This window comes from Calidris pugnax, unplaced genomic scaffold (assembly GCF_001431845.1).
Source record: "Calidris pugnax isolate Ruff unplaced genomic scaffold, ASM143184v1 scaffold188, whole genome shotgun sequence".
In the NCBI taxonomy this organism is placed as follows: Eukaryota; Metazoa; Chordata; class Aves; order Charadriiformes; family Scolopacidae; genus Calidris; species Calidris pugnax.
This window is the reverse complement of record NW_015091257.1, coordinates 3,001,383-3,012,918: the sequence shown is the minus strand read 5'-3', so window position 1 is coordinate 3,012,918 and position 11,536 is coordinate 3,001,383. Positions and strand designations below refer to the sequence as shown.

Sequence of the window (11,536 nt, the reverse complement as noted above, 5' to 3'; positions counted from 1 at the left end):
GGGATGCAGCAGGACAGGGGGATGCAGGGGGATGCAGGAGGACAGGGGGATGCAGGGGGACAGGGGGATGCAGGAGGACAAAGGGATGCAGCAGGACAGGGGGATGCAGGGGGATGCAGGAGGACAGGGGGATGCAGGAGGACAAAGGGATGCAGCAGGACAGGGGGATGCAGGGGGATGCAGGAGGACAGGGGGATGCAGGAGGACAAAGGGATGCAGCAGGACAGGGGGATGCAGGGGGATGCAGGAGGACAGGGGGATGCAGGAGGACAAAGGGATGCAGCAGGACAAGGGGATGCAAGAAGAACGTGCAGAAGGAGGTGTTTTGCAGGAGGTCAGAGGGAGCCTGGCCGGGGTTTCTGGTGTAGGAGCAGCGCTGCTTTCCAGCGCTCTCGCTTTCCCTTGGGGTTTTTAAAATCTATGATGTCGGCTCCCAGGTGCAGCCAAGAGGACGGTGTGTTGCAGTGGCAGGGCAGAGGCGAGCTGAAGGGCAGGCGGTGGCTCCAAGGCCACTCTTGAAGCCCCCACCTGTGACCTGGAGCTTGCTGGGTCCACGTGCTGGGCAAAGTTGGAGAATCAGCAAGTGAGCGTGTGCCTACAGACTGGGAAAGCTCAGCCACTGCCAGAGGTCATGCAGCTTGCCTGAAAACGGTGGGGTCCATAATCCAGCTTCGTCCAGCAGTAAATCCCAGAATCTGCATTTATTTCCAGGAAAAAGTTCTCTCTCTCCTAATGGCCCAGGGCAAGGTCATCTGCTCAAAATCATGAGTCTTCCAACCCCCCCTCAGCTATCATTCACCGACTTCCAGATTCTGTGAGGACAGAACATAAGTCATCCTGCCATCACGGGGAAGGTAGCAGTATCTCTGGTAGCAATACCCCGGGCCACCACGGGTGTCTTTGAGAGAGAACTTAATCTCTCAAAGCATGAAGTGCTGAGCTGGAAGCAATCTTCCTTGCTAGGCAGAAATATTCCGTAGCACGTATTTCATGGCAGTTCTTACCATTCCCAGCTATGTGTTGAAATAAATCAATCCATAAATGGATTACTGTGGCAATATCTGTTGAAGGAAATGGGATATGGTATCTTGGCTTGGTATAAATGGAAGTGGACATTTTTTGTCATTCATAACTATTGGGCATACTACTTAGCATAATTTTTAGCATTCCCAGGAAATATGAGTTTAGAGCAGAGGCAGACTCCTTGGGCAGAGAGGAACCTGATGAAATTCAAGAAGGACAAGTGTAGGGTGCTGCACCCAGGGAGGAATAACCCCCTGCACCAGTACAGGTTGGGGGCTGACCTGCTGGAGAGCAGCTCTGAGGAAAAAGACCCAGGTGTCCTGGTGGACAACAGGATGACCATGAGCCAGCAATGTGCCCCTGTGGCCAAGAAGGCCAATGGCATCAGGAAGATGTGGCCAGCAGACTGAGAGAGGTTATACTCTCCCTCTACTCTGCCCTGGTGAGGCCCCATCTGGAGTACTGTGTCCAGTTCTGGGCTCCCCAGTTCAAGAAGGACAGGGAACTGCTGGAGAGGGTACAGCAGAGGGCTACAAAGATGGTTAGGGGCTTGGAGCATCTCTCTTATGAGGAAAGGGTGAAGGATTTGGGTCTTTTTAGTCTGGAGAAGAGAAGGCTGAGGGGGGGATCTGATCAATGCCTATAAATACTTAAAGGGTGGATGTCAAGAGGATGGGGCCAGTCTTTTTCAGTGCAGGACAAGAGGTAATGGGCACAAACTTGAACATAGGAAGTTCCATCTAAACGGGAGGAGGAGCTTCTTTACTTTGAGGGTGGCAGAGCACTGGATCAGGCTGCCCAGAGAGGTGGTGGAGTCTCCATCTCTGGAGACATTCATAATGCATCTGTACATGTTTCTGTGCAACCTGCTCTAGGTGGACCAGCTCTGGGAGGGGGGTTGGACTAGATGATCTCTGGAGGTCCCTTCCAACCTCTGTCATTCTATGATTCTGTGATTCTGTGAAAATGTTTCTCCTGTTAGCATATTTCTCAGTTTGCCTACACTGCTTGAGGCAAATGTCCGAGGAAGGCACGGGAAGGCTGCAATTTGCTTTTGTTTAGGTTTAACAGCAAGAAGAGATAATATTTACTGCAGTATTGCCCCTATTTTCACCTAGGTTGCCTTGTCAGGTCATTGTATAAATATTTAATGCTATGGAATAGAGGATTCATCCTTGTGAGACTCACAAGACCTGCAAAATGAGCACACAGGAGGTGGAAGAACAGTTATCCATAGCAACCCTTGGAAACAAAGATAGAGGTGAAGACAAATACGGGCTAATTATAAATACCCATTTCTAATCTATATACAGCCTAGTAACATGTACAGTGAAATTTATTACAGGAAATAATTTATGCTTGCACAGTGGAAAAATGATATATATTTAACAGCCTTTGCATCTAATTACCAGGCAAGTTTCTAAACAAAGCTCAAACCTGACCAGTTTTCATACTCAAAATCTCTCTCTGGTGTGGTTGAACCACAACAAAAACAGGTACCAGAGATCTAAGGTCTCTCTAGCCATGTCATTTTAATCTCCTAATTTTAAAACTTACATATGGCTTTCTAAAGTACATATTTGGATAGGTAATTCCAAATACACTTAATCTGCCTTATTCAGTTAATTACTATTACACTTGCCATATAATGGTTGTAGTGTTCTTAGGGATTAATCATAGACTAAAATAATAAGCACAGTGCTGATGAATATTAAATTTGCAAATATCTTAAAAAACAGAGCCTGACTTTACTAATGTCTTAAAAGATCACTTGATGCACAAAAATCTGCATTACCTAGTTTACAAATATTTTGGACCAAAGCATAAAGGTATCTTAAAGATAACAGCTCTTATCATTACTTGAATGGAAATGAGATGACCTTCCTTAAACTATTATGTATATCCAGCATAAAAACTGCTAAGGTCCATCTAGTCTTCTGAGACTGTTTCATCATGATAGCATCATACCTTCTCTCGAAGTTGTGTCATGATGTTTGTAGTACTGTAAAACAACATGCTTTGGGTTATTTTGGCTTTTACGTTGCAATACTGCAGTCTTACTGATGTCACAGCGGTGTGATGTCTCATGAACACACAAATTGCATAAGAGGAACCTCAGATTTCTGTGGCATTTGCTCCAACAAATGCTGCTTCTCTCCATCAATCTTTTACCCAACTCCAATCTAAGCACTCATAGTACTTCTAGTTCCTCACTTGTTGGCCACTTATTGCTTAATGCAAGCAGTATGTCAGAGCTGGTATAAAAAGTGTACAGGTCGCTTTATAGAATCACAGAATCATTTAGGTGGGAAAAGATCCTTGCTAAGTCTATTCTGGTAGAGTACGGGTGTTCAGGATCAGCCAAGAGCTATGAGCAGTGTTTAATAGACTTACGTAGGGCTCCTACCAGAGGATGGGATAAGTGATTGAGGTAGGTCTCTTGGAAGTGAGTGAGCAGAGTTGGTAGAGGTTACACCTTTTTTTTGGCAGGGGTGCTGGGCCTTTTCTGGTTAGGATGAGTTTTTCCCTTATCTGAAGGGAAAAAAAAATGCTTGTGCCCGATCTAAAGGAGTGTATTGTTTCCTTTATAATGGCTTGGATTCCTCTGTTATGTTTGGTTTGTGTACATAAAATAAAAATATCTTTTTTTTTTTTTTTAATTAAAGCAGTTGTTGGAGTGTTTTATGTAAGCTAGAGGAACATCAGATCAGTCTGTATCTGACATAGAATAAGAACACAATAGCTCTGCCCAGAAGATAATCTGAAGCTCCGTAGAAAATAACTGGGAGAGTAGGGTGGAAGTTTACCAACAGCTGTATCAGACCCAGAGGCAATAGCAGTAATTCTGCTTGGCAGAAGCACTATAGAGATCCACTTTGCCAGCAACTGAAGGAGTAGAAACTGAAACTGGAAAGACAACAGCAAGAAGACAGTGGAAATCCTTGCTTTTTTTTCCAGCTTTTGAGAACCAAAGACAACAGTAAGGGCAGTCATATGAAAATGGATGTAACGGTTCACTGAACCTGGGCTTGAAGATGATCTAAAAATCCTTTCTAAGGAGACCTGAGCAGTTACCTGGAGTATAAAAGTGGATTGGGCGTAAGTGGGCCATCACTGGTATGAGTGGGTCCTGCTTTGGCAAGGAAGTGACTTGAATCTTGGTTGTAATCCAGCTCTAGAGTTGCTCTGGGGATCCATACCTGCGGATGGGAGAATGAATGGAAACCTGCTGAAAGGTACCGCACTGCACTGACAGCTCCTGGAAGTATTTTTTCTCTCTTCTCCATTAATAAGGACTTTGTTGAACTGGACAGAGAAGATCGTGAGAGGAAAACAGACCTCTTCAGAGAGAATCTATCCTTTGTGCAGTAGGCAGAAGTGAGAGCTTATTCTGAGCTATGTTCATGATCACGCTGTGGAGAACCCTTGTTAATTAACATCATGTCTACTCACATTTGCTGTGCAGAAATCACTTCTAGATCCCCACTGCCTAGGGAAGACAGGTAAAGGCACTGATTTTGGGGTTAGTCTTGTAGCAGATGATGTAGTCCACCTACTACATTAGTTGCAAACTCTCACCAGGGCATACTTTTCTATGCTGATTTCCAGAAGTTGAATGCATCATCTTAATGTGATGAGTATAGTATATGTACATTCAGCTCTTTGTCTTCATACACAAAAAGGATGGTGAAAGCCTAGCACTTGCTAATATTTTAACACAAACCTTTACAACAAGTCTTTCAATGAAGGTATGCTCATCACAGTCATTTTAAAAAAAAAAAAAAAAAAAGGCATGCTCTATCGCAATCTTACACGTGAAGCATTTTTCTATCTTTCCCATACCTCGGCTGGTAATTAGCCACATTAATCTTCTGTTTGAGCTAAAGGGAGTTCTGGACTATGTTTCAGACTTAAAGATGTTGTCAGTACGTTATTGTAAGCTTTGATAGGGTGATCTACATCACTTCATAAACTGCATACCAAACTAGTATGTAGTAGCCATTGAATCATCTGTGGTGGTAGTCTCTTCCCATTAAGCTGGTCAGTTTTTGTATTCAGTGAATGGAAACCAAGTTTTAGGGTATACCTTGGAGAATTGGATAATTCAAATTCTCTCAAGTGAAAAATATTGGAGGCACTCCTCCTACTAATCAAGTAAATGCTCTCATAAGATTTGCTGGGTAGTTCCAACAATGTATATATATGGATTTTCTACTACATTATTCCTCAGAAAATCATCGTTTCTAGCAGGCACCTCAGGGAATATAGCAGTCAGCTGCCCGCTCGGAGATCAATCTTCTTAAGGTTGAGTGCATCCTGTACTCCAAAGCCTGAGTTTCATTGTAAGGTTTATTTTTGTATGGGTGCTTTTGAATGGGGTTTCAAGGCTATATTGTTGGATGATTCTAAATGCATTGCAGTGTGTCTGAAATGGAAATTTTTTTCTCATCAAACTAAACAATAGGGTACCGATTTCATCATGACAATGACCCATATTTAACTACTTTCCTCTTGAAGCTTCACTGACCATGCATTTGCAAACTGTAAGCCACTGAGCTTCTGGGACCCAGTTATTCAATTCTAGGTGTTTAAAATATGCCTCCATCCTAGTAATGTGTTTTATCTGCTAAATGTATGCCTTCTCAGCAGCAAAGCTACATCTCCAACTTCATTCACCATTGTCTCTGAGGGCACAAAGAAGCAGCCTGTCTGCTCTGGGAGAGCAGTACCAAGAAGCTGGAGTTCCCCAGCTAATGGGCTTAAACAGGGTCCTAGAAAGAGAAATGGGGATGGCATGATGCAAGGGTGATGGGCTGATGCAAACCATTTCTAGGGAAAGTCTACCAGACAGTGCATGGAAAAAGGAGGCTTTCCATGAAGTTCCTCTACTCCAAATCAGAGCAGCTGCAGAGCCAGCTACTTTAGTATTTAATAATTGATATTTAAAACTGAGTTTAATATTTAAAACAGAGCTGGTTTGAGAGTTCTAATGAAAGGCAGCTGTGGTAGTTACTTATCTAAGCTGGAAGGAAACCAATTGGCATGATCTTAGTCTCGCTGTATTCGGCAGATGTTCACTGTTATCACACAATCATCGCACATGCTGATCTGCACCTTTAAATAAGACAAGGCTATATTTATAGTAAGCGTAACATTAAGATCTTAGGCAATGTCAGAAAGGCACTGTCACCTTCTAGGGAAATTCATTCATCTTCTCTAAATCCTGGCAATGTCTATGCTGAAAAGTCATTTTTCATAGGAGTTAAGGTGCTTATTATGTGATTGGTCAATATTAATGCCCTGTGGTATGTCATAGTTCCTAACATAAAATGGACTTTAGTGATGACTAAAATGCTTGTGTTAAATTTGGTCTGAGTTCGTGCGAAGCAGTCGACAGGAATGCTTACTAAATTAGATGAAATTGAAAGTCATTTTTCTGGTTCTTAGCAGATGAGGTACCAGGGACATGGGACAATTACAAGACTGAATTATTGAGTTTCTTCTTATTTCAGGTATTTCACTTATGAATTTGGGGTGTCTTTGACAGACATCTGATTTCTTTGATAGTGTTTGCTCCTCAAATAATTACTCCAAAGTGGTCAGTCTCTCTTACAGTTCTGCTGCTAGTTGGCACAGTGTTAGGTTTCTCCTGCGTTTATGAAGACCCTGATAAGTGGTACTCTGACAACAACTGACTTGCACACAAAAGGTATTAGGGGTTGCTAAACCATCAGAAAGAGATCTGAGAACAGGAATCCCCGTGCTTAGTTGTCACTAACTTTGAAGTGTCTAAAAACATTTACTGGCTCTATGAGATGTCCAGCAAATATTTTAGGTAGTGTCAACCTCCAGGGCAAGTCTTCCTGTGTACAGACTGCAGAGACATAAAATGGTCTTTAATGTACATGATACTATCTGTAGCTTTAATGATAAAAAGTATTTTAACGCTGATTTTAATAATAACCACTGCTGAAATAAAATTTTCTGGTTGAGATTCATGGATGACTGTAACAAATAATAGTGTCTCGGGTCTAATGATCTAATCTTAAACTCAATGAAATGATGAGGTTCCTTTGTTAAATAAATGTGACTTAAAAAAAAGAAACAGAACAAAACAAAACTTTTTAAAAGGAACCTGGGAACAAAAGAGTATTTTTAAATCTTTTGTCTAAGGACATCTTTCTTTCAAATGAAGCTGACTGCATAATAGCACTATGAAAGGCAGATAAGATAATTGCTACTTCAGCAATAGAACAGTGGGAATGTCTGAAGCTCCTTCCTCTCTGTGATTTAGCCAGTAGCTGGAACAGAATAATTCTCTACCTTAATGTTTCTTTTGGACTCTATTTGTCTGACTTCAGTTCTGCCAACCCCCAAAATTAATATTTGGGAGACTTTCCTCTTTTGGCCCTTAAATAAATCATTGTTTTGTCTGTGTTTGTTCCGTTTTGGTTCTGTTTTTTTTAATTCCTCTCTATTAAATTCTGATGCACTCTGAGCTCAGGGACAATGATAGGTGCGGCAACGCTGGCCAGATTAGTGAGGAAAACTTTCAACCTCTGTTGTCAGAGTTCCCTCTTCTCAAAAAGCAAAAAGCCAGCTGGATTTTGAGATGGGCATTAGCCAGATGTGTAGGGAGAAGAAAATACGCCAGCTGCAGTATCAAGTAGGAAAATAGAGATGATAGCTCAAGAACCAGAAGTATACTTCACTAGTAGTGCACTGCACCAAGGACTACTGCCTGGCTTAGGAGGAACACACGTTTTGGGGAGAGACTGGTTCTTTCTGCAGATTCCTATACCTGAGAAATAATACAGGAGAAAATAGAGAGAGAAATAATGAGAAAAACAGTAGTAGCAGGATCAAAGCCGTGGCTTGCTTTGCTGCCAGGAGATAGGCTATAGCCATGCAGTAGCTTGAGGAAATGACCACCACGCTGAGATGCTGAGATAAAGTGGATGGAAATATTTTTTTTCTATCAAATAAGAAACCAGCCGCTATTTGCAGCAGCTCTTAAAGCAAACACATGCAAACACTTGCTTATCTGAACTGTGAAATGAATACATTACAGTTAGCCTCTGAGATTCAGTACTGAGCTCTTCTCAATATTTAAGATTAAGCATCTGGATCTACTAATACCAGCATTCTGGGCAGGAAGTGGCACACCTAAATGCCACCTGAGTTTCTGGGCTGTGAGCCTTCTTTTCCACTGGTTCACTTATGTTTGGGCTTTTATTTCCATGCACGGAGGATTGTAAGCAGGATTATGCAGGTTTTTGAGTACACAGTGATTATTCATTGGTGAAAGCACACAGAAGATAGCTAGGTCTAGCATGTCTAGCATGCAAGACAGCATCCCAGTGCAGGACAACGTGTTCTCATTGGCCACACAGTTTTAAGACATGTGGGAAAACACTTATCTTTGTTGATCCTTGGAGCAGACTAATCCTCTGTATTGCCGAGTTGCTGTCTTCTAACTACTGTTTTTTTCTCAGTTTTATAACTTGCACATTAGCATTTTTCTCTCGAGGCCTTGAGTTAATAACTAGTATGAGTCAACAATTTTCACTTATTTTTTGTATGTACTTTTCTTATCTTGCCTGGCTCTCTCACTGCCCGACAACAATTTTCTTCAGTAAAGCCATACATCTTGATTAGTTAATTGGATGCTGGGCTATGGGCTACTGTTTATGATCTTTGGAGAGGACATGGAATTTTAGCATGGCTATTTTCAAACTGATAATGGTTGGTGCATTAGGGACCTGGGGAGTACATCTCCTAGTAGGGAGTGTGGCCTGTCCCTGGGTTAGCTGCTGAGAGATGAGTAGGGGAGGGAGGAAAGCAAGGTGATGGCCCCCTCCTCCCTCTGACCTCTCCTTGCCATGTCCCCTGCTGCACTCCACCCAGCACTCCCCCTGCACCCATCCAAAAGCAACTCTTACGTGGGAAGAGCACCCAAAATCCAGAACACAATTCTGGTGAGGCGGATATAGAAAAGCAATTTGAGGACTGCTGGCTCGGTGCATCCTCTCCCACACTGCTGAGGAAGAAGAGGCACTTCTCTGCATCCCAAAATAGCATGACAACATGTGAATGCCCAACAGGCACTTTGTGCATATATGACAGGGGGGTTCTCCTTTTGTCAGAGGAAATATCTCTGTAGGGGCTGAGTCACGCTAGTACCTGGCTAGTACCCAGGGGAAGAGCTAGGGAACCTGTGGGGACAGATGCTCACTCTGAAGAGATTGCAGGTAGAGATTGCAGAGATTGCACGTTCATCTTCTCTGGCCCTTCTAGGCAGTTGTCCAGCCTGTCAGTCTTGCCTAGCAGTGACTTAGGTGTAAATATTTCAGTGCGTTGTTGTTGGTAAGCTCCCATGTCCTTTGAGGTGGTGCTCAGAGGAGCCTTAGGTTTATCTCATATCATTACGTGACAAGAACTACCATCTACATCATTCATACTAAACGTAATGGCTGGGAAAACTGTCATTTTGACTGCTGATTTTTACCTGTTATTTGCGTGCTAACAGAGTCCCTCTTCTCTGGAATTCCCTCTCTGCTGTTTTGTTTTTTTTTTTCCTTGGATTCTTGTTGTTTTTTTTTTTTTTTTTTTTTTTTTTTTCCAAACTTTATACTAAAAAAAAAAAAAAAAAAAAAAAAAAAAAAAAAGTTCTAGGAAACTGTTTGTTTTTTTTTTTTTTTTTTTTTTTTTTTTTTTTTTTTTTTTTTTTTTTTTTTTTTTTTTGGTTTTTTTTTTTTTTTTTTTTTTGTTTTTTTTTTTTTTCCCAAACTTCAGACTCTTCTGTTCTACTCTTAAGTATTCTCTGGTTGCTTACCTATGTTCCAATGACTGATATGTTGAAGGGGTGAAACTTCGTGCTTCCTATCTCCTTTCTAGTCAGACACTTAAATATTACTGCAATAGGTCTCCTGAAATGAAGTACAGGAGAAATGGGAAATCAGGATAGTTTCTTGAACTTTTATGCAACAGTAATCATTAACTGTGACCCCTTACCTATATGCTAGAGTTCAAGTAACACAGTTCTTGGTGTGAAACTTTTTTTCTTCAGTATAACAAATACTTGCCAACTGAATCAGCAACTTAACAATAGCATGTGTATTTTTATAGTTGGTTAGTTTGACAGCCTGGCCAGTTTAGATGGCCCGTGTGGGTTAAACACAAAGTATGTTTAAAATGATGGTTCAGACAGGAAATGCCCAAATTCATCCTTCCCGTGCAATTGTAACATGGCCCTCTAGTGAAATATATGCTGCTACAGCAATATTGTATCATAAAGCTGTGAATCACTGCACCCATACAAGATGGATAGAAGTCATAAAGTGACTACTATGAGGCAGAGGTCCTCAGCTTCTTGGAGAAATTGAAAGATGTCAGATGACTTAGGGGTCCAGAGGGAGGAGACTCATTTTTCTTCAACAACTGAGTATCCTGTGGCACAGCTGGACTGCCAGGGCCACAAGGGCCCTGCAGGTGCGACTTGCCCTGACCAGCCTCAGCCAGGACCTCCACCCACACTCTCTGCCCACTGATGCAGGAGCTCCACTGATGCAGAGCTCAGGCTCTGGTGTGAGCTATGTTGTGGCAGTGTGTGCTCCTGGCCAGGTCTCTGACATGCCTGAGCTGTTGTTTGCATCTCTAAGACTCACCTCAGACCTGACTTGTCCCTTTGCCTTTGCCTGTCACTACCCTGCCCTGCTCGCCCAGCTCAGGGACTGTACCCTGTTGGTGAAGTGGTCATCCTCAACTCCTGACTTGCCTTCCCCTCTAGAGCAGCTCTGCTCCTGCTGCTCCCTGGCAGTTAACTCAGGTCTTCCAGACCCTGGAACTGAGTACCATGGAGCCTGTTCCCCACGCTGTGCCGGGGTCTGTTCCCCAAAATTTACCCAGGCTGCCGACAGAGGTTCCCCCTGCTGCTCCTGGCTGACCTCCAAAGCCTGCAGGAAGCCGTGGTCAGCATGCAGAAGCAGATAGCAGGCCATCAGGCTTCTTCCACATCCCCTACACTCACAGTAACCTCTGTCCACCAGCTTCTTGAACCATTGCCCAGTGCAGAAAGAAGTTCTCATGTGAGCATCCTTTCTATTTGACAGTTGAAATGATGAACAGCATTGGGTTTTTTTTAAGAAAATCCCATAATAGCTTGAGTGGTTGTCCTGATTTCAGCTGGGACTGAGTTGATTTTCTTTCTAGTGGTTGCTGTGTTTCAGATTTGGTATGAAAACAATGTCAATAATGCATATTGTTTTAGTTGTTGCCAGGTGATGTTTATATTTTTCAAGGACTTTTTTCAGCTTCCCATAGAAGCTGAAAAGGAGTCTAGACAGAACAATGGAATGGCCAGTGGAATATTCCATACCAGAGAGTCATGCTGAGTATATAAATAGGGGTCTGGGTACTTGTGATCACTGCTCAGGAAGGTACCAGTTCACTGGGTGGTGAGAGTGACTTGTGTAATCATTATTATTATTGTTATTTTCCTTTTCTGTTATTA

At 42.5% G+C, this 11,536-nt stretch overlaps 1 protein-coding gene across 1 annotated transcript in view; it reads right to left on the bottom strand.

The window, feature by feature from the left end:
• Positions 1 to 11,024, bottom strand: part of NIPA1 (non imprinted in Prader-Willi/Angelman syndrome 1) — a 22,662-nt gene extending 11,638 nt beyond the window's left edge. Inside the window, exon 1 of the mRNA XM_014960167.1 lies at positions 10,764 to 11,024. Within this exon, the coding sequence (XP_014815653.1) occupies positions 10,764 to 11,024 (261 nt within the window). The remainder of the gene's footprint in view (positions 1 to 10,763) is intronic.
• Positions 11,025 to 11,536: the final 512 nt, after the last annotated feature.